We start from the raw sequence: 23,365 nt of genomic DNA on the forward strand, positions 1-23,365 counted from the left end.
GCTCGCCAATGAATCCTACTTCCTGTTCACCTTAAAAAAAAAAAAAGAGAGAGAAAGAGCAAACCCCTTACTTGTGTTGGAGAAAGTGGCATACAGAGTGTGTGATTTGTTAGGGAAGTTGTAGCTCTGGGACTGTATAGCTCAGGTAGCACAACTCTGTGCCTGAACATTTCTCTGTGTACTACATTCTCTGCACACATTGTTTAAAACAGCTTTGTCAAAAGAGCATAAATACAAACATCAGAAGCCAGATGCAAAATAATTACATCGTATGTTTCCATTCATTTAAAGTTCAGAAAACGGGCTAAACACAGCCATATTGTTTTGAAATGTGTGGCAATACTATTCTTTATCAAAATCTGTTCTTTCATAATAACAAAATTGTAGTGGGGCATATAACTGCCTGGCTACAGCCCATTTTGCAGCCTCTCTTGCGGTTAGATGTGTACATGTAACAAAGTTTTCTTCCATGGTATGGAGTGGACTTGATGTGCGCCACTTCTGCCTGTGCACACAAACCCCCAGTGTGTGCTTCTCGGGGCTCTAGTGCTCTTTTCCGCTCTGGTGGGCTAGGATGGCAATAATCAGAGCAATAATTGAAGTCAAGTGTGGAAAATTGCAGACCCTGAGTTACTTTAAAAAAAAAAAATTTATTTATTTATTTTTTGAGACAGAGTCTTGCTCTGTCGCCCAGGCTTGAGTACTGTGGTGCCATCTTGGCTCACTGCAACCTCCGCCTCTCAGACTGAAGCAGTTCTCCTGACTCAGCCTCCTAAGTGACTGGGATTACAGGAACCCACCACCACAGCTGGCTAATTTTTGTATTTTTAGTAGAGACAGGGTTTCACCATGTTGTCCAGGTCTGAAATTCCTGACCTCAAGTCATCCGCCTTCCTTGGCCTCCCAGAGAGCTGGGATTACAGGTGTGAGCCACTGTGCCTGGCCAGAACCTGAGTTTTTGAATGACAGTGTTGACCCCTGGTAAAACAGAATGCTCACTTGAATGAATTAAATTCCCGTTGCTTGAGCCATTATATTCTGTTTGCTACAGCCATAGTTAATACAGGACATATACAAAAGCGGCAAAAATAACAAGAGAGCCAGGAAATTATTATAAAAGTCAAGGGAGTGACTGAGGAGTGCAGGGAAGAGGACATGATTCTTACAAGTAGAATTTTTTGTTTTTTTGTTTTTTTTGAGATGGAGTCTCACTGTGGCCCAGGCTGGAGTACAGTGTTGTCCAGGCTGGGTGCAGTCTCGGCTCGCTGCAGCCTCTGCCTCCTGGGTTCAAGCAATTCTCGTGCCTCAGCCTCTCAGGTAACTGGGACTACAGGTGCCCACCACCATGCCTGGCTAATTTCTGTATTTTTTAGTAGAGACGGGATTTCACCATGTTGGTCAGGCTGATCTCGAACTCCTAACCTCAGGTGATCCACCCACCTCGGCCTCCTAAAGTGCTAGAATTATAGGCGTGAGCCACTGCGCCCCGCCACATTTAAAATTTTGACTCAGCATTCCTAAATTGCACAAATAGGTGTTACTAGTGTATACTTGATTTGGTAGAATTTGAGAGTACTTATTTCCCTACACCTTTGACAACGTCAGGTATCATTGTTAATCTTTGTCCCAATTGCAAAAATACTATCTCATGTTACTATGCATATTTAAAGCTTCTTTGTTAAAATATAGGAGGAACGTGGTAGAAAAACATTCCACCACCCTAATACAATTACTTTTATGATTGCGTATTTTCTTAGTCTTATTTTATATGTATATTTTATATTTTTATTCATATATTTTTGCTTTTCAAACATTTGGTTTTTAACTACACAAGTGTAATATGAATATGGTGTCATTATCTGTGGTGTTTTAATTTGTTATAATTACCTCCTAAGTCCATTAACTGCTCTATAGATAACCACCGTCAATTTGGTGCATACCTGTTCAGAATTTTCCAACTTGATTATTCCTATATAGTATATATTCATAGAACCATTTGGATTTTGTTTATATAAGTGGTATTATTTGGTATTGATCTTCGTGCTTTTTTCTTTTTTTTTTTTTTTTTTTTTTTTTTTTTTTTTTTTTTTGAGACGGAGTCTTGCTCTGTAGCCCGGGCTGGAGTGCAGTGGCCGGATCTCAGCTCACTGCAAGCTCCGCCTCCCGGGTTTACGCCATTCTCCTGCCTCAGCCTCCGGAGTAGCTGGGACTACAGGCGCCCGCCACCTCGCCCGGCTAGTTTTTTGTATTTTTAGTAGAGACGGGGTTTCACGGTGTTAGCCAGGATGGTCTCGATCTCCTGACCTCGTGATCCGCCCGTCTCGGCCTCCCAAAGTGCTGGGATTACAGGCTTGAGCCACCGCGCCCGGCCTCCTTCGTGCTTTTTTCACCCAAGAGTTTGTCTTGGAGATCTTAACTTGTCAGCATTTGCAGAACCATCTTCTGTATGCATTTCTTTTTTCTTTTTTTTGTTTTTTTGAGACAGAGTCTCACTCTTGTTGCCCGGGCTGGAGTGCAGTGGCATGACCTCGGCTCACTGCCACCTCTGCCCCCCGGGTTCAAGTGATTCTCCCCCCTTAGCCTCCCAGGTAGCTGGGATTACAGGTGGCTTGCCACCACACCCAGCTAATTTTTGTATTTTTAGTAGAGGTGGGGTTTCACCATGTTGGCCAGGCTGGTCTTGAACTCCTGACCTCAGGTGATCTGACGGCCTCGGCTTCCCAAAGTGCTGGGATTACAGGCGTGAGCCACTGTGCATGGCCCTGTATACATTTCTTTAAGGAGCATAGTACTGAACATCATGTATGCATTATAGTCTGTGTAACCATCTCCTTAGTGATAGATATTTACTTTGTTTCCAGTTTTGGATGGTTAAAACAGCCATGTTAGTAAAATTACTTCTTTGTATGCCTGCGTTCCTTCAGAGTGATCTCTAAGCGTGAAATTATTGGGTGATAGGTTACTCACATTTAAAATATTAATAGTTACTACTGCAGAACACTTTTATATCCTGTCAGTATAACAGAGTACCGCTTTGCCTCCAATATCACCTTTCAATATTATTAGGCTTTAAAATTTTTACTAATTTAATAGGTAAAATGATGGTCTCTTTGTTTAAATTTCTTTTTCCCTGATTGCTAGTGTGTTTTAGAATTATTTCATGTTTTCATTGGATCTTTCGGTTTCTTTGAATTACTCATTGATATTTTTGTACATGTTTCTGTTTCTCTTTTTTCATATTGATTTAAATGACTTCTGCGTGTATTCTGAATATATATCCTTTGGGTACTGTATTTGCGACTCAATTTTTTCCAGCCTGTAACTTTTATTTATTGCTTTTTATAGTGCATATGTTTAAAATTTTTCTTTAGTCATTATTTAGTCAATTTATTTATTTATTTATTTACTTATTTTTTCAGACGGAGTCTGGCTCTGTCGCCCAGGCTGGAGTGCAGTGGCCGGATCTCAGCTCACTGCAAGCTCCGCCTCCCAGGTTCCTGCCATTCTCCTGCCTCAGCCTCCCGAGTACCTGGGACTACAGGCACCACCACCACGCCCGGCTAGCTTTTTGTATTTTTTAGTAGAGACGGGGTTTCACCGTGTTAGCCAGGATGGTCTCGATCTCCTGACCTTGTGATCCGCCCGTCTCGGCCTCCCAAAGTGCTGGGATTACAGGCTTGAGCCACCGTGCCCGGCCTATTTATTTAATTTTTGAGATGGAGTCTTGCTCTGTTGCCCAGGTTGGAATGCAATGGCATGATCTCGGTTCACTGCAACCTCCGACTCCTGGGTTCAAGCGATTCTCCTGCCTCAGCCTCCTGAGTAGCTGGGATTACAGGCGCATGCCACCACACCTGGCTAATTTTTATATTTTTAGTAGAGATGGGGTAGCACCATGTTGGTCAGGCTGGTCTCGAACTTCTGACCTCGTGATCTGCCCGCCTCAGCCTCACAAAGTGCTGGAATTACAGGCAGGAGCCACCGCTCCCAGGCAGGCATGTTGAATTTTAAGTGATGGTAAACTTAAATGGCAGTTGGAGATATCTGGATAGTTGGAAATGTGGAACTAGAGCTTACGAATATAGATCTGGGAGAACCAAACTCTCTGAGGAAGGTGGAATTTAGAATACAGTCAGCCGTCCATATCCACAATGGATCAAAAATATTAAAAAAAAAAAAAAAAGCTAAAAAAAGACTAGCATAACAACTATTTACTTAACATTTACATTGTTTTAGATATTATAAGTAATGTAGAGATGATTCAAAGTATACAGGATGTTGTGTGCAGGTTATATGCAAATACTGTTTCATTTTATGTAAGAGACCATAGCATCTGTGGATTTTGGTATCCTTGGGGGGGGTCCTGGAATCAATCACTTGCCAATACCAAGGAATGACTGTATAGGTGAAAGGATTGGCCTAGAATAGAAGGAGAAATGCTTATTCCGTATGGTGTATTAATATACAAAGTTTTATTGAATAATACAATTTTAAGGCTGAAGTAATCTAACTCATTTCCTCATATTATACATGAGAAACACATGGTTAAATAGGCAAAGTGATACCTAAGCTTATATAAACAATTATGTGATAATATCAGGAGTACAACCCAGTCTTTCCGACTTCTGGGTTACTGTTTGGACCACCTGATACTACTGTTCCTGCTCATTTCTGTGCAGTTAGTTTTTTTTTTTTTTTTTTTTTTTGAGACAGAGTCTTGCTCTGTCGCCCAGGCCGCAGTGCAGTGGCGCAATCTCAGCTCACTGCAAGTTCCACCTCCTGGGTTCACGCCATTCTCCTGCCTCAGCCTCCCAAGTAGCTGGGACTATAGGCGCCCGCCACTACACCCGGCTAGCTTTTTGTATTTTTAGTAGAGACGGGGGGGGGGGGTGGTTTCACCGTGTTAGCCAGGATGGTCTCGATCTCCTGACCTCGTGATCCGCCCGCCTTGGCCTCCCAAAGTGCTGGGATTACAGGCTTGAGCCACCGCGCCCGGCTTTTTTTTTTTTTTTTTAAAGACAGGGTCTTGCTATGATGCCCACGTTGGCCTTGAACTCCTGGGCTCAAATAGTCTTCCTGTCTCAGCCTCCAGAGTAACTGGGACTACAGGTGCACACTTCTTTTAAAAATAGTGCTCTTACCAAAAACTTCACGTCTTTTCTGTTTTAATGTGCTGTTTTGTTCACTGTATCTCAGTCATATGAAGGCCTCTGATGGGAAGTAGAATTTCCACCACCATGATCAGAATAGTTGATTGAAGTATCAACCATAAGCTTTTCCATATTAGTGGCAGAGAGATGGAAGATTATGTACAAAATTAGAGTACTCCTGTAGTTACTAATATATTCCTTCTAGAGTAGACTGATAACAATAGTGGTTGTCATTTATTCCATGTTCTTTTTGTACCTAAAACTGTGGTTAGTATTTTATACTCATTATCTTACTTAGTTTTTATAAGAATTCCCAGAAGGTAGGTTGTGTTAAGATTCAAACTATATAAATGAGTAAAGTAAAGCTTAATGAGAATAAATAGTTCAAGGAAACAAAGTGACAGAACCAGCGTTCATGTTCAAGTATGTCTGACTCCAGAGTTCATGATCTTAACCACTCTACCATACTGCCTTTCTCTAGGTACATAGGAGATATAGGTGTTGGAAGAAGGGTTAATTTAACAATAGCATCCAAAGTAAAATTTTGCTTCGTAGACCAAAACTCACAGGTACTCCTACTGTATATAATTAAGTGATGGATAATATGTGAGGACTAGATCTAATTTTGTCATAACTATATTGCTTGGTTACTTATATCTATGAACAAGGTTGCTGAGTGTTGACACATATTTTTCCCTTTCTGTATTCTTATACTACTTTAATGGTGGATTCTGAAATATTGTTTCCTTTTCAGAAAAACCATGCCACATGGATCATTTGGATCGAATCCTACTGTCTGGCATCTATAATGTACGCAAGGGAAAGACCCAGCTGCATAAGTGGGCTGAGCGCCTAGTTGTCCTCTGTGGTACTTGCCTTATCGTCTCCTCAGTGAAGGACTGTCAAACTGGAAAGATGCACATTTTGCCTCTGGTTGGTGGAAAGGTAAGACTCATAAAGTTAAATTATTTTTCATTTGATCATCTTAATTAAGAAAATATCACATATGCTTTTCATAGCTTTTATTCATATCTTTTCAAAGAAGCCAGTATGGGCATTATTAAAGATGATATCAGAGACTCCGAGAGGTTCAGAGGCTATTATGCCCCAAATCCTGTTGCAGAACCATCTGTTCTAGACGTCCCCACCTCCACTGCTAGGCACTAGATTCTGGGACTGACAATAGCCAGAGTCAACAGTGGATGCTACCATTAGAAGTTGCCTTTGGAAATTAGAAGTAGCTGCCGGCATCTGTCACCAAATAGATTCTTTCTGGGTTTTTTTTTGTTTTGTTTTTTTTTTTACCCCAATTAAATTAAAACTTAGAGTCTGAGGTAGTCATAAGATGTGATCCAGCAGCCAGGGAGCCATGCCATTTCTTCCGTCTGTCCTAGAGGAGTCTCCATCCCAGGAAAGGAGTTCACTTGTTAGTCAAACAGAATGAATGACAAATGACCGTAAACAGATATACCAATATTTATAGAAGGTATGTATATATGATTTTACTCTGTTTTGAGTCTTGAATGTCATAAACCAATCTGAGTTCAGGAGGACTTCCAGACAAAATTACCTCATGAATTCACACTTTGTATCAGGCATCCAATCTGATCCAAATACACAGCAATATAGGTAGAACACATGTATTAAAAAGATAAATAAGCTGGGCGTGGTGGCTTGTGCCTGTAATCCCAGCTACTCAGGAGGCTGAAGTGGGAGGATCACTTGAGGCCAGCAGTTTGAAACCAGCCTGAGCAACATTAGCAAGACCCTGTCTTGGCTGGGCACAGTGGCTCATGCCTGTATTCCTGGCACTTTCGGAGTCCTTAGGTGGGTGAATCACTGAGGTCAGGAGTTCAAAACCAGCCTGGCCAACATGGTGAAACCCCGTCTCTACTAAAAATAATCTTACAAAATTAGGTGGGCGTGGTGATGGGTGCCTGTAATCCCAGCTACTTGGGAGGCTGAGGTAGGAGAATCACTCGAACCTGGGAGGTGGAAGTTGCAGTGAGCCAAGATCATGCCATTGCACCCCAGCCTGGCAAACAGAGCAAGACTTCGTCTCAAAAAAAAAAAAAAAAAAAATTAGGTGTGGTGGTGCGGCGCCTGAAGTCTCAACTGCTTGGGATGCTGAGGTGGGAGGATGGCTTGACCCCAGGAGTTCAAGTTGCAGTGAGCTATGATCATGCTACTGTATCCTAGCCTTATGTGACAGAGTGAGACCCTGTCTCTTAAAAAAAAAAAAAAAAGAATGAATGAATGAATGAATGAAAAGACTTAACTGAGCTTAGAAATACAGAATAGAAACGTAAAATGATCTGAAGGTCTGAGTCTGTGGGCCTTCTGGGCTCTGGGTCTGAAAGATTGTGGCAGCCCAGGAATTCGGCTCCTATAAGTATTTAGGTCTAATAGTTTGCTGTTCATAATGGGGGTCCTGGGTTAGGCTTATGGCGTAAAGCCAGGCTGATTGGTATTTTTTGTTTCTGAAAGAAAGCTAAAACAAAAACTGCCATTAAGCACTGACTGGAACCAAGGCTTATTTGTAGCTGTGGTCCTAAAGAGGTGGGAGAATCCAGTTATATGGCCTGTGACCAGGAAAATGAATGAAATCCCCACTAGTTTAATGAATGAATGTAACTCCAGTATCACCCATGGGGCAAGAACCCACCACTGTCAGTATGAGGTCTTGGGGGCTGAAGAACAAAGTGAAGAAAGTAAGTAGAGTTGTTTGAGAGGGAATGAGTGAATGAGGACAAGGTTGGGGATTGGTGGAGATGAAGCAGCAGATAGGGTAAGAGAGAAAATGAACCTACCATTCAAGTGAACCTGAAACGTAAACTGCCTCTCACACACATCAAAAAAACAAAAAAGAAACCCACAGAGAAATTTAATACTAGGGAGGATTTCCACAACCTCAACCATCAGAAGATAAACTCACTTCAGATTGAAATGAAAATAAATGAACATCCTGAAAAAACTTGAAAATAAGTGTGTTTAGAATTTTCTAAGAGAGAATGGAAGAACAAAAATGGAAAACAAATTCAGAAATCAGAACGTCTGCCTATGAAAAAGCCAAGTAGAATATTGGAAATAAAAATACAGTTACTAAAATTTAAAACTTAAGTGATTAAACTCTGGATCAGACAAAGAATTGATGAAGAGTAATTTTGTCTATTCTGTTTGCTAGTACAATTTTGTTCAGGGTAGCAGCATGCCTAGGATCAAAAACTAAATCTTACAACCCCTCTTGTAGCTACTGAGATATACACAGAAGTTTCCTGGAAGGACTTTTGGAAAAGCTCTTTAAAATGGATAGACTTTTAAAGAGCTTGACCTTTAAAGGTCATAAAGGGATGGCTTGACCCTTTGCCAGTCCCTCAGTGTCAGAGGTGGAGCAGTCATACGATAACTGTGAGTTGGCAAGCATATGTCAACTATGGCATTTGAGGAAGAAGCAGCCTGGGTCCTTGCTGGCATATGGAGCCGTTAGTCTAGTCCTGGCCTGACACCTCTATTTTTTTAAGCCACTGTTTAGTAGCTGAATGTAATTAACTGATGTACGGAAGAATTTCACAGATAAAAAAATAATAAAAGAACCTTTCAGAAAGGCTCTGGTATACATCTTACAGGAGTTCTAGAGAAGAGAGAGGAAGAAAAAAGAGAAGTAATATATCTGAAACAATAATAGCTGAAAATTTTCTAGAAGTGAAGACAAACATGAGTGTTTAGATGTGGCAGTGTGTTATTAAGTGAAGTGTGATTCACTCTTGGGATAAGAGGATAGAAGTATCAAATAATCTTAAAATTTATTAGAAAAATTAGAAAAATTTAACAATAGCCACTAAAATTAGAGGAGGAAAAGAGAATATGGAAAACTTTGTAACACTAAAATAAGGCAAGAAGAATTGAGAAAAATAGCATGTTAAATTATCACAAATTATAATGATAGTAATAAATCCGAATATATCAGTAATCACAATGATTGTGATAGTCAGATGTTATTTTAAATACTATTTGCTGTTCATAAGAGACATAATTAAAACTTACTCTTAGAAGGTTGAAGGTGAAATGATGAAAGAATATATACTCGTCAAATAGCAATCAAAAGAAAATTGGTGTGGTTATATTAATAGCATATGAAACATTTATATGAAAGTTTATGTGCAACAAAGGATTTGTATTCAGAATATATAAGGGGCTTTTGCAACTAAGTAACAAAAAGACAAACCCAGTAAAAAACTGGGCAAGAGATTTGGAGAGACCCGTCATCAAAGCAGATATACACAGGTAACAAACACATGAAAAGATCTTCAACCTCATTTGTCATTAGGGAAATGCAAATAAAAATCACAGTGTGATACTGCACACCACTAGAATGACTAAAATTAAAAGACTGATGAATAACAAGTTTGGCAAAGATGCGGAGCAACTGGAACATTTATACATCATGGTAGGAATGAAGTTACTTTGGAAAACAGTTTATTCATTTTTTGTAAAATTAAACGTATGCTTTTCAAATGACCCTGCAATTCTATTTCTAGTTTTTTATCCAAAGTAAATGAACATATGTTCTTACAAAGACTTGTACGTGAATGTTCATAGCAGCTTTATAATGGCCAAAAACTAGAAACAACTTAAATGTTCATTGACTTGTGAATTGATAAACAATTGTGATATATCTATACCAGGAAATACTGCTAAGCAAAAAAAAAAAAAAAAAAAAAAAAAGGAAAGAACTGCTGATACAGGAACAAGGATAAATCTTGAAAGTATAATTCTGAGTGAAAGAAGCCAGATACAAAAGTCTATTTATTGAATTATTTGATTTATATGAAATTCTGAAAAAGGCAAAAAATTGTAGTGTTAGAAAACAGATCAGTGGTTGCCAGGGCATGGTGGGGAGGGGGCTGACTGTATAAGAACACAGAGGGAAGTTTGGGGGCCATGGGGTTACACACTGTATTTATTCATTTATAAAAACTCATGAAATTGGTTATTTATAATCAGTGAATTAAAAAAAAATCAAGGCCAGGCGTGGCACAGTGGCTGACACCTGTAATCCTAGCACTTTGGGAGGCTCAGGCAGGAGAATTACTTGAGTCCAGGAGTTGAAGACCAGCCTGGGCAACATAAGTGGGATTCTGTCTCTACCAAAAAATGAAAAATTAGCCAGGAACGGTGGCAACACTTGTAGTCCTAGCTACTGCGGAAGCTAAGGCAGGAGGATCACTTGAACCTGTAAACTTGAGGCTGCATTGAGCCATGATCACGCCATTGTACTCCAGCCTGGGTGAAGCATGACCTGTCTCAAAAAAATAAAAACCAGTGAATTTTATTTTAGGTTGTACCTCAATAAAACTAATGCCCAGAAAGACTTTTTTGTGTGTGTGTTTGAGACAGTCTCGCTGTGTCACCCAGGCTGGAGTACAGTGGCACGATCTCGGTTCACTGCAACCTCCGCCTCCCAGGTTCAAGCAGTTCTCCTGCTTCAGCCTCCCAAGTAGCTGGGCCAAAAGGACTTTAATGCAAAAAGCATTAGTAGGGATAAAGAGACTCATTACAAAATGATAAAAGGAACATTTCACCATGAATATTTAATAATTCCAAAGTTATACATATGTAAATATAATATCAACGTCTGTAATACAGAGATTAAAATAATTACTCAGGGAACTTGACAAATTATAGTGAGATTTACAGATCTTTCTCAGTGTTTGACATTATATGATTCTCTGTACTTTTCTGTGTCAAGCATTCCAAAATATTTAAAAGATTATGCTAAAACAATCAGTATCTATTCATTTCAATAATATTCTTTATTTTGACACAGACTCATTCAGTTGCAATGATTTGTTACTAATGAAAAATGGTTATGTTGTATCACAATTTAATATTGTGAAAAGTATTTAATTTTAATTAATCTTTTTAATATCCTCTTTTCTCGAAGTATTTTGTTTCTGCCGCTTGGTTCAATCTTTAGTTGGCAAAGAAACGTAATGTAAGTTTCCATCTGATTTGCCAAGCTATGACATAACAAGTGAGATACCAGACAAAAAGATGTAAGTGGTTCCATAACTATAAAAAGACTGCTTCCTCATCAAAGCTATATAGGTTGAGTTGTTGGGATTTGGGGGAGAATTTCTTTTTTTTTTGAGACGCAGTCTCGCACTGTCGCCCAGGCTGGTATGCAGTGGCACATTCTTGGCTTGCTGCAACCTCCACCTCCTGGGTTCAAGTGATTCTCCTGCCTCAGCCTCCCGAGTAGCTAGAATTATAGGAGCCTGCAACCACACCTGGCTAAGTTTTTGTATTTTTAGTAGAAACGGGGTTTCACTGTGTTGATCAGGCTGCTCTCGAACTCCTGACCTCGTGATCCCCCCCCGCCTCAGCCTTCCAAAGTGCTGGGATTACAGATGTGAGCCACCACGCCTGGCCAATAATTTCTTTAAGGAGCTGTTTTTGTGTTGTGAATTCCTGCCACCACTCCAAATAGGAATGGGGGAGGTTTTTGCCTCTTTTCTCAAGCCTAGTAAAAGAGATTTGAATTGGACTGAAGAGGACTTGGTAAGAGTTCCATGCAGTAAGGGGGACATAGCGGACTGGTATCCTGCTTCCTGACCACCAAGTCCTAAGGAAGAGAGGTCCTACCCAGCTGCTGGTGATAGAGCAAAAGCACAGCTAATGTGTTGGGATCATTATGTACTCCTTGGGTGTGTTCATGTGTGACCCATTGGCAGATGGAGGGGGACAAGTGGGGAGAGAGAAAAAATAAAAAATAACTCTGTTTAAAAATATTCAGTTGTTTGTCTTGTGATTGCTCTTTGCTTTTTGACTAGGATTTTTTTTTTTAGTGGTTCTGGTTTTCTCCCCTCCTCTTCTTCAGATAGAAGAAGTGAAGCGACGGCAGTACTCCCTTGCTTTCAGCTCAGCGGGAGCCCAAGCTCAGACCTATCATGTCAGCTTCGAGACTTTGGCTGAGTACCAGCGATGGCAACGGCAAGCATCCAAGGTGAAAAGTGGTAGGATGTTCTGATGTGTAGATAAGAATAGAGAACCCCAGGCCGGGCGCAGTGGCTCATGTCTGTAATCCCAGCACTTTGGGAGGCTGAGACGGACGGATCACCTGAGGTCAGGAGTTCGAGACCAGCCTGACCAACATGGTGAAACCCTGTCTCTACTAAAACACAAAAAATTAGCCAGGCGTGGTGGCGTGCACCTGTAGTCCCAGCCACTTGGAAGGCTGAGGCAGGAGAATAGTTTGAACCTGGGAGGCGGAGGTTGCAGTGAGCTGATGTCGTGCCACAGCATTCTAGCCTGTGACAGAGCAAGACTCCATCTCAACAAAAAAAAAAAAAAAAAAAAAAAATAGAGTACCCCAAGAGAAATGTATTTTGAAACTGATGGCCAGGTGCAGTGGCTCATGCATGTAATCCCAGCACTTTGGGAGGCTGAGGCAGGCGGATCACCTGAGTTCGGGAGTTCGAGACCAGCCTGACCAACATGGAGAAATCCCATCTCTACTAAAAATACAAAATTAGCTGGGCGTGGTGGTGCATACCTGTAATTCCAGCTACTCGGGAGGCTGAGGCAGGAGAATCGCTTGAACCCAGGAGGCGGAGGTTGCAGTCAGCCAGGATTGTGCCATTGCACTCCAGCCTGGGAAACAAGAGCAAAAGTCCGTCTCAAAAAAAAGAAACTGAACTTATTCCCAAGATGGCAAATTATAATGATAGCAAATTATAATTTTTAATTTCCTTTCTAGGCCTTTCCTGAGTATGTAGTGAGTAAAATCATGGAATTCCACCAGATCTTTAACTTATTTATATATGCATAGTACAAAATGCTGTCAAAATGTTTGCAGGTGCATTTTCCTCTGTACTATCTCTGGGAGGTAGGGCCTTAGAAGGAATTAAGACACAAAGAGATTTGACCCTTGAAGGAATTGAGATACAATGAGATTTAAATGACCTTCCCTCGACCGTAGTAGTCAGTGATAGATGGATGCATTCCATAACTTGTGTCCCAGTGCTTCTCGGTCTGCATATGTTCAGAACAGCCTTGGTGAACCACTTCAAATGTGCAGTTATTGATGATGGGACAGTGACCTCTAATGCCGTCACAAACCATTATTCCTATATGCCAAGGATAATTAGTCTTTCAACTTCAACATCATTTCTGCTCTTTAGCCTTTAAAGAGCAATAAAGTGTATTGTGATTTCCAAATTCTCTTTTTCTTCTAGCTGTCTTTGCAGGATTTTGTATAAGAGATTGTTATAGTATAAGGACATACCATCAAAACATGAATGACTTCTCTTTTTTTTTTGGAGATGGAGTCTTACTGTCACCCAGGCTGGAATACAGTGGTGCAGTCTTGGCTCACTGCAACCTTTGTTTCTCGCGTTCAAGCAGGTCTCCTGCCTCAGCCTCTGGAGTAGCTGGGATTACAGGTGTGTGCCATCACGCCCAGCTAATCTTTGTATTTTTAGTAGAGACAGAGTTTCACCATGTTGACCAGGCTGGTCTCGAACTCCTGACCTCACATGATCTGCCCACCTTGGCCTCCCAAAGTGCTGGGATTATGGTGTGAGCCACCACGCCCAGCCATGAATGACTTTTCTAGTGATATATTGTTTCTTTTTTTAGATCAATTTTTATAACCCATATTATATTGGCATACTGTTATAGAACTATGAAGCTTGTTTTGATTTTATTATTATAGTTATATTGTGTTGGCTATAAAATCTGCTCTGAATAAAACTGGTCCCAGTTTTAAGTAGCTATTCTATTCTTCTGCCCTTTTAGAGAGAAGTTAATTTTTTTTAGTGTCTTTTGCGTGTTTAGCAGTGTGCTGTGTGCTTGGTTATTTACCTTTATCCTCAAAGCAGTTGAAGAAACCTCTGATAAGTAGCAGAGCTAGTGTGGCTACAAAAGGCCATGTCTTTTCATATCACACTGCCTCTTAAAGTTTTGTCCAGTTATTTCGAATCATTTTAAGATAACTCCTTGCGGCCGAGCGCTGTGAATCAGGCCTATAATCCCAGCACCTTGGGAGGCCGAAGTGGGTGGATTAACTGAGGTCAGGAGTTCGAGACCAGCCTGGCCAACATGGTGAAACCGTCTCTACTAAAAATAAAAAAATTAGCCTGGCCTGGTGGCACATGCCTGTAATCACCGCTACTTGGGAGGCTGAGGCAGGAGAATTGCTTGAGCCCAGGAGATGGAGGATGCAGTAAGCCGAGATCATGCCACTGCACTCCAGCCTGGCTGACAGAGCAAGACTCGTATCTCAAAAAAACAAACAAACAAACAAACAAGAAGATTACTTCCTGCATGAAGTGTTAACTTTCCATCTTTAATGATATGTGTTTTTCTTTTTTTACCTTGTACTTACGGAGACTTTATAACTTGTACCCTTGTTTTTCAAGTAGCTTATGGTTTTAGGAAAAAGTAAAAATTAACTGGTATTTATAAATGAATAATTGGATCTTATTGCCTTTTTATTTTTTCCTGTCTTTTTAATTAGTGTATTTTTGTGTAAATGCCATTCCATTCTTTGCTGGGTGATAGACATCCAGTACTAGCTCAGAAAGCTCTCTTCTCTTTGACGTTATTCAGGTGGTGTCTCAGCGAATCAGTACCGTGGATCTCTCGTGTTACAGCCTCGAGGAGGTTCCTGAGCATCTCTTCTATAGTCAAGATATTACCTACCTCAACTTGCGACACAACTTCATGCAGTTAGAAAGACCCGGAGGCCTCGACACACTCTACAAGTATGTGGAGAATGGGTTTCCAGACCTGTTAAAACCAACTCATAATCAGTATCTTATGACTTCTACCTGCTACCATTGGATGTATATTCTAAAATTTCCCCTCCCTTTTGAAGAGGAAGTAAAAATTTTTATTCATGGAGTTCTCCTACCTGCCCTTTTCCCCCATAAAACAGAAGATTGATGTAAATGTTCTGTGAGCTTCTGTTGATCTGGGTGATCTTTTCATGTAAATCATTGACACTGATGCGTGATCTGCCTCCAAGTTACATCAAGAGATTTCGTATATGGGAAATTTTTGAATTAGAAGTATAAAATTTAAATAACGTAAAGGAGATAGGCCTAATTATAAGAATTTCACTCTGAGAGATAAAGCTGTATCTTCCCTTTGTACCTTCCACTGCCAACTCTTAAGCCTTTAGTCAGCTGTGATGCTTCTCTCTTCTAATACGGGAACCATTTTAGCCCTACAGTACTATGACCTACTTGTTATTCCATCTCCTTTATTAAAATATATACCCCATTCCCACCCTCCACTCATCCCACCTCACTCCTCCACTTAAAAATGGACGCAGTGAATAAATATGTGTTGTAAGTAATTGTCTGGGCTTCTGGAGGAGAAGGTAGAAATAGGAAATTAAAGCATTCAAAGTGATTTAAATTAGATGGTGACTAAAAAGATAATATACATTAAAATTACATATTTTACATCCTTCCTTAATAGCTAATAATTCTAGAGTAATGTCCAGAAAATATTGTGTTTTGTTATCTCATCTGATAATTGTTTTAGAAAGTTTTTCAAGTGTAAGCCTCTACGTAGTAATGAGGTAGTTATTTTAATAATATTGGCTTGTAAAAATGAAAACAAGCAGTAATTTTAAGGAAGTTGGTTTCTAGCATTTCTTTGTGAGTTGCTATGAAAAAGTAGTAGTCCAGTTTGAGGGCTGGATCATAAATTCTGAATTTAAAGCACCAAGCCAAAGGAATAATTAGCAGTCACGGTTAGGTCATCTGAAAATCACAAGTTGAAAATTTGAAAAAGAGAAGCATTAGAGTGAGGTATCTAGAAGCAGGTGATTCATATGTAGAAGCTAGTGCTTGATCATCATCATGGAGAACATCTCAGCCTTACCATCTTGCACTTGTATAATAACAAAACATCCTACTCCCTAGTGGAATTACCAGAGTCTCTCATAAAAAGTTCTTACTAATGAAACCTTTAACATCTTAATTATAATACAATGGATATCAAGAAGAAACCCAAGAGATCCATTTTATAACAATGCCATCTCTGGGTAAGACAATATAGATACTTCTACTTCCATGAACAAAATAGAAGCACTAAAAGTTACTATTTTGTGTATCAGGTCACATAATGGTAAAATGCTGTCACATTCATTATTTTCAAGCTCTAACTGGTTTATTCATTTTATGTGACATTTGAGCTAACATAATTTCAGTATGAAAAAAGAAGTTGCTTATTAAAAATGGGATTTGATCTACATATTTGTTAGCTGTTGCTCTATGAGTTGATTAATTCTTGCAAGGCTTTTGTGTATTACATGTAGAAATTTAATGAAAAATTTCAAGCATATCAAGTATGATGAAATACAAAAGAATTATACCAGCATGAGCTGTTCTTCAAGATTGTCTACCTTTTTAAAGAGAAAAGAGAGCTCCTGTAATGCTAGACCTGGTTTCCTTCATCACATGGACTGTGCATTAGTCATCTTGGTGTCCTCTGTCCCCACTCAATGTTTGATGTGTAGCGAGTGCTCAATAAGTATTTTTGGAATAAATTCTATTATAGACATTTAAAATGGATTATCAAAGGCCATTGATGTCCCTCGTAAAGATATAGTAATAGATGTATTGAAATGCAGTATCCATTTTTGCCTTTGCTCTTTAGATTTTCTCAGCTGAAGGGCCTGAACTTGTCCCATAATAAACTTGGGTTGTTTCCTATATTATTATGTGAGATCTCTACCCTGACTGAGCTCAACCTTTCCTGTAATGGATTTCGTGACCTACCAAGTCAAATTGGCAATCTGCTAAAGTAAGTAACTTTTACTAGATTCATCTTTTCCCTTGCAGGATAAGGAACTTGCCTGAGGTTTGGAATGAAGGTAGTACTGTGAGCTCTTGCAGTGAAATAAATCATGTACTTACTAGGATTCTAGTCAGCAGCAGTTTTTGACATCATAGATCTACCTGCCTGTAGCAGGGACTGATCCCTCAGCTTCAACAGCAGAGGTCTTAACTCTTTTAATGTTGGGGTGACCATTTTTGTAAGTTATGTTTAAGTCATCTATTAAGTCTGTATAGATGGAGAGTTAGGACACTACTATTTTTGGATTGATAATTAGTGACATAAATCAGAATCCATAACTCTGATTCTATGCATTCCAGTGAAACCTTCCATAAAGTAGACTTGTTTTGTTTTCTTCCTGTAGTCTTCAAACCCTCTGTCTTGATGGCAACTTTCTGACTACTTTACCTGAAGAACTGGGAAATCTACAACAGCTTTCCTCCTTGGGAATTTCGTTCAACAACTTTAGTCAAATTCCTGAGGTTTATGAGAAACTCACTATGTTAGATAAAGTGGTTATGGCAGGAAATTGCCTGGAAGTCCTGAACTTAGGGGTGCTGAATAGGATGAACCATATCAAGCATGTGGATTTAAGGTAAGGTTGTTCTTTACCGCAGCTTCCTTTAAATTGACTCTGTTGGACCTTTATGTCTTCTCTTTATGAAGATTTGTTTAAGACATTAGGGTTTTTAAAATTTTGTTGTCGTTGTTTTGAGACAAGGTCTCACTTTGTCACTCAGGCTAGAATACAGTGGCACGATCTCAGCCCACTGCAGTCTTGACCTCCTGTTCTCAGGCGATTCTCCCACCTCAGCCTTCCAAGTAGCTGGGACTTCAGGTGCGCACCACTAGGCCTGGCTAATTTTTTTTCTATTTTTAGTAGAGACAAGGTTTCACCATGTTGTGCAGGCTGGTCTCAAATTCCTGGACTCGAGCAGTCCACCCACCTCAGCCTCCCAAAGTGCTGGGATTACAGGTGTGAGCTGCCATGCCTGGCCCATAACATTAGGTGTTTTGAACAGTATAGAAATGTGTATTTTCAAAGGTATAGTAAGACTTTAGTTATCATTCAGTAGCAGAGAGATTCAGGATCATGTAGTTGTACCATGTGATAGAGACTATCAAATTGCCTTGGACAGAGGTTGTTTTTGCTCACCTTCCCATCAATGTATATTTTTTATTTTTTAAATTTTTTGTAGAGATGGAGTCTCACTGTGTTGCCCAAGCTGGTCTTGAACTCCCTGGCTCAAGTAATCCTCCTGCCTTGGCCTCCTAAAGTGTTGGGATTACAGGTGTAAGCCACTGTGCCCAACCCCTCCAACATTGTAGGAGAATTCCATTTTCTCATATCTTTGTCAGTGTTGGATTTTAGCATTTCTTTTTCTTTATCATCAGTCTAGTAGATTGAAACAAGTATTTCATTGTTTTAATCAACATTTATTTACAGAGCAGTGAGGTTGAACATCTTTTTATATGTATATTAGTAGTTTGTAGATTTCCATAAATGACATTTTTTTGTTGAGTCATTAGGTTTCTTCTTGATATCCATTGTATTACAATTAAAATGTTAAAGGTTTCATTACTAAGAACCTTTTATGAGGGTTTTATTTTCTAGTCATAACCTTTTCCTAATTGAAGCTGGTAAAAAGACACCTATTGGGTGTTCTGTAATTTACAGTAAACCATTGATGTACCTTGTAAAGACAGTAACAGAGAGTTTTTGTTTTTGTTTTTTTAACCACACTGGAGACTTGAGAGATTTATAGAAATACAGGAAAGTGAGAACAGACCTGCATAAATTAAATCATATACTTGTACAGAAAAGAACTCAGAGGTCATTTTATATAATTTACCTTTGAACTCTTCGATATATGTGTGTGTGTGTGTATATATGTGTGTGTGTATATGTATATATACATACACAGATTATTTCCTTGTCTGTTAATTAATTTTATGTGAACCTTAGCACTAGAGATAGAGCAGGCATAGCAATAGGAGGAAGTATGGTTCTATCCTTATACTCTGGACATGGTACTGTTGTGACTGTTTTGCTACTCTCTCACTCAAAAGGTTGTGTTCATCTTCCTGTTCCTTTGTCTTACTTAGTGCCCACCTGACCTTATTAGGTGTTTGGATATAAGTGTTTAACTTGTTCAGGATATGGCCTCTTTTTTCCTTCTCTTTATTAGTTTGTATATGTATTTGCCAATCTGGATTGTCTGACTTAGCTGTACCTTGAGTTATTCATCAACTGTAGTTATTTATATAGTATCTTGCAAAATGAGGCAAGTAGTGAAATTCTTTTTTTTTTTTTTTTTTTTTTTTTTTGTTGTTGTTTTTTTTTTTTGAGACGAAGTCTGGCTCTGTCGCCCGGGCTGGAGTGCAGTGGCCGGATCTCCGCTCACTGCAAGCTCCGCCCCCCGGGTTCCCGCCATTCTCCTGCCTCAGCCTCCTGAGTAGCTGGGACTACAGGCGCCGCCACCTCGCCCGGCTAGTTTTTTTTTTGTGTATTTTTTTAGTAGAGACGGGGTTTCACCGTGTTCGCCAGGATGGTCTCGATCTCCTGACCTCGTGATCCGCCCGTCTCGGCCTCCCAAAGTGCTGGGATTACAGGTTTGAGCCACCGCGCCCGGCCCGAAATTCTTAAATTGTTTAGGAAACAGAGAAAGGGAGCTGGGCACGGTGGCTCACACCTGTAATCCCAGCATTTTGGGAGGCCGAGGTGGGCAGATCATCTGAGGGTAGGAGTTCAAGCCTGGCCAACATGGTAAAACCCCATCCCTACTAAAAATACAAAAAATTAGCTGGGCATGGTGGGGGTGCCTCTAATCCCAGCAACTTGGGTGGCTGAGGCAGGAGAATCACTTGAACCCGGGAGGCGGAGGTTGCAGTGAACCAAGATCACGCCATTGCACTCCAGCCTGGGCAACACAGCGAAACTCCGTCTCAAAACAAAAAGAAAAGGAAACGGAGAAAGGGATCATGCCTGTCCTATTTTTTATTCTGGTAAGCACATTTAATAGACTCTTGTTTCTGATTATTTTCTTGTTTCTGCATATTAAGGATGAACCATTTGAAAACCATGGTTATTGAAAATCTGGAGGGAAATAAACACATCACCCACGTGGATCTGCGGGACAACCGACTGACTGACTTGGATCTTAGCTCCTTATGCAGCTTGGAACAGCTGCATTGTGAGCGGAACCAGCTGAGGGAGCTAACACTCAGTGGCTTCTCCCTTCGGACCCTCTATGCCAGTTCCAACAGTGAGTTTTCTATCCAGCCTTTTGTTTTTTCTCTTTCAGCTGTTGTCAGTGCTTTCTAAGAACAGTGGCATCTGTGGTGTTCCTCAGCCACTCTGCGGGATGGGGTTTGTGGCTCATTGAGGCAAAACTTTATCTTTTCACTTTGCTGTCAATACTTAAGTGGTTGCAGTGTGCATAAAAAGACATGGCAGGTTACTTTGAGCTTTACTAATTGAGCATAATAAGAGGCATTCCACAGAGTAGTGGTGGTGGGGAGGTGGGCAAGCATGTTCAAAACAGAGCATCAATAATGGTCTAAAACGGGTTGGCAAACTATACCCCAGGACTGCATCTGGCCTGCCACCTCTTTTTGTATGGCCCATAAGGAATGGTTTTTACATTTTTCTAATGGCTGGGTTAAAAAAAAAGTCAAAAGGAGAATTTTGTGACTGAGCATGGGGGCTCACGCCTGTAATCCCAGCACTTTGGGAGGCCGAGGTGGGCTGATCACCTGAACTCATGAGTTTGAGATTAGCCTGGGCAACATGGCGAAACCCCATCTCTGCAAAAAATACAAAAATTAGCCAGCATGGTAGCACACCTATGCTCCTAGCTACTCGGGAGGCTGGGGTGGGAGGATCACTTGAACCTGGAAGGCAGATGTTACAGTGAGCTGAGATCATGCCATGTGTGTTCTCATTAGAGAACTGGGTGAGACTTGTGAGACCCCATCTCAAAAAAAGAAAGAATAATAATTTTGTGACATGTGAAAATTACTATGAAATTCAAGTTTCTATGTTTCTAAATGAAGTTTTACTGGAATGCAGCCACAGTGGTTTATTTGCATATTATTTATACATTCTTGCTCTTGTGCTACAGCAGCAGAATTGAATAGTAGTAAGAGAGACTGTCATATGGTCCACAAAGCCTAAAATGTTTACTGTTCAGCCTTTTACAGAACAAGTTTGCCAATTCGTGATTTAAAAGCTTGTGTAGCCTCAGTGCTAGAATGAGAAGCCCCTGATTTCAATAGTGATTTGCCCTAAGAATATTTTTCAATGAAAAGGTCCTCATATTTGTTGAGGCCATTCTTTTTATGGAAAGTTCTTTACCATTCTTTACTTTCAGTATGTGTTTAAGGAAGGAAAGGAAAATAGGTTAAATTTTACTGTCAGAAAAAGTGCAAATTTAAATAACGTTTTATACTCATCAAATTTTTTTAAAAAAAGGTAATTCTGAGTGTTTCCGGAGGTGAGGAGAAGCATCTTCCTGAGCACTCACACACTGCCAGTGAGAGGTGACTGGTAAAACCACCCCAGAAAGCAACGTGACAGTGTTAGAGATGTCGAGACACACACATACCATATTCTAGAAGTTCCCTGCTTGGGATATATCCCAGAGACACTCACATGTGCAAAGGAGATATATACCAGATTGTTTATCACTTTTTGTGAGCACAAAAAAGTAGAATTTTGAGATGGAGTCTAGCTCTGTTGCCCAGGCTGGAGTGCAGTTGCCTGATCTTGGCTCACTGTAACCTCTGCCGCCCAGTTTCACGTGATTCTCTTCTCTTAGCCTCCTGAGTAGCTGGGATTACAGGAGTGTGCCACCATGCCCATCTAATTCTTATATTTTTAGTAGAGACACGGTTTCACCATATTGGCCATGCTGTTCTTGAACTCTTAACCTCCAGTTAGCTGCCCACCTCAGCCTCCCAAAGGGTTGGGATTACAGGCGTGAGCCATTGCACCTGGCCTAAAAGTAGGATTTTTAATAGGAAAATGGGTAAATCAGTAGTGATATATTTATGCAATAGAATATTGCACAGCAATGGAAATGAATGTACTAAAGCCTTGTATGGTAATATGGATAAATTGCAAACTTTTTTTTGAGCAAGGAAAAGTACATAATTAAATGTATGTTGTGATAGTTATATCAAAATTTAAAACACAGAAATACTGTTTTCTTAGCTAAAAGTATGCCATTAGTATGAAAGAATACATAAGAGTGATGAAAACCATATTCAGGATGATGTTTACCTCTTGGTATGTGTGGTATTTTAATTATTTTTAAAAAAAAAGTCTGGGCTGGGCACGGTGGCTCACGCCTGTAATCCCAGCACTTTGGGAGGCCGAGGTGGACTGATCACCTGAGATCAGGAGTTCGAGACCAGCCTGGCTAACATGGTGAAACCCTGTCTCTACTAAAAATAGAAAAGATTAGCCAGGCGTGATGGCGCGTGCCTGTAATACCAGCTACTCGGGAGGCTGAGGCAGGAGAACTGCTTGAACCTGGGAGGTGGAGGTTGCAGTGAGCCAAGATTGCACCACTGCACTCCAGCCTGGGCAACAAGAGCAAAGCTCAGTCTCAAAAAAGAAAAAAAAAAAAGGTCTACAGCATATAAAGCAGAATGTAGATTTGTTAAAAGCTATATGATAGGTGAAAGAGGGTTCATTATTTTATTCTCTTTATTTTTCTGTATCTGTAAACTAGATTATACAGATAAAAGTTGAGGACTTCTATTTGCATTGCCTTTTATTATGTTATAGAAGCTTCAAATTATAGCTTAGATTAATTGCTTGGTCAGAAGAGTGTTAAAACTGGTGAGTGTTGACTTACGCTGTTTATAGATGCCTGACATTGTAGTAAGTCCTAGCCGTGGAGATTTTTGTTATCAGGCCCATCCCTATCCTTAATGTGTCTAAAGAGTCTGAATTCCAGGCCGGGCGCGGTGGCTCAAGCCTGTAATCCCAGCACTTTGGGAGGCTGAGACGGGCAGATCACGAGGTCAGGAGATCGAGCCCATCCTGGCTAACATGGTGAAACCCCGTCTCTACTAAAAAAATACAAAAAACTAGGCGGTCGCCTGTAGTCCCAGCTACGCCGGAGGCTGAGGCAGCGTAAACCCGGGAGGCGGAGCTTGCAGTGAGCTGAGATCCAGCCACTGCACTCCAGCCCAGGCAACAGAGTGAGTTTCCGTCTCAAAAAAAAAAAGAAAAGAAAAAAAAGAGTCTGAATTCCTGGCCTTACTGGAAAAGACCTCATCAACAGGCATGCAGTCCTAAATATTTACTCTTTGTAAATATTTAAGTATTGACAAATAAATTAAGTATTGTA

The 23,365-nt window shown here is 40.2% G+C and overlaps 1 protein-coding gene across 6 annotated transcripts in view; it reads left to right on the forward strand.

Annotated features, from left to right (window-relative positions):
• The window catches only part of LOC105491314 (PH domain and leucine rich repeat protein phosphatase 2), a 77,382-nt gene that overhangs the window by 25,836 nt on the left and 28,181 nt on the right, over positions 1–23,365 (forward strand). For all 6 annotated transcript variants that reach the window (XM_071084879.1, XM_071084880.1, XM_011757603.2 and 3 more), the window contains 6 exons: positions 5,905–6,095; positions 12,031–12,156; positions 14,763–14,917; positions 16,824–16,970; positions 17,368–17,598; positions 20,067–20,269. In XM_071084879.1, the coding sequence (XP_070940980.1) occupies positions 5,905–6,095; positions 12,031–12,156; positions 14,763–14,917; positions 16,824–16,970; positions 17,368–17,598; positions 20,067–20,269 (1,053 nt within the window). The remainder of the gene's footprint in view (positions 1–5,904; positions 6,096–12,030; positions 12,157–14,762; positions 14,918–16,823; positions 16,971–17,367; positions 17,599–20,066; positions 20,270–23,365) is intronic.

Source organism: Macaca nemestrina, chromosome 18, assembly GCF_043159975.1.
Source record: "Macaca nemestrina isolate mMacNem1 chromosome 18, mMacNem.hap1, whole genome shotgun sequence".
Lineage (NCBI taxonomy): Eukaryota > Metazoa > Chordata > Mammalia > Primates > Cercopithecidae > Macaca > Macaca nemestrina.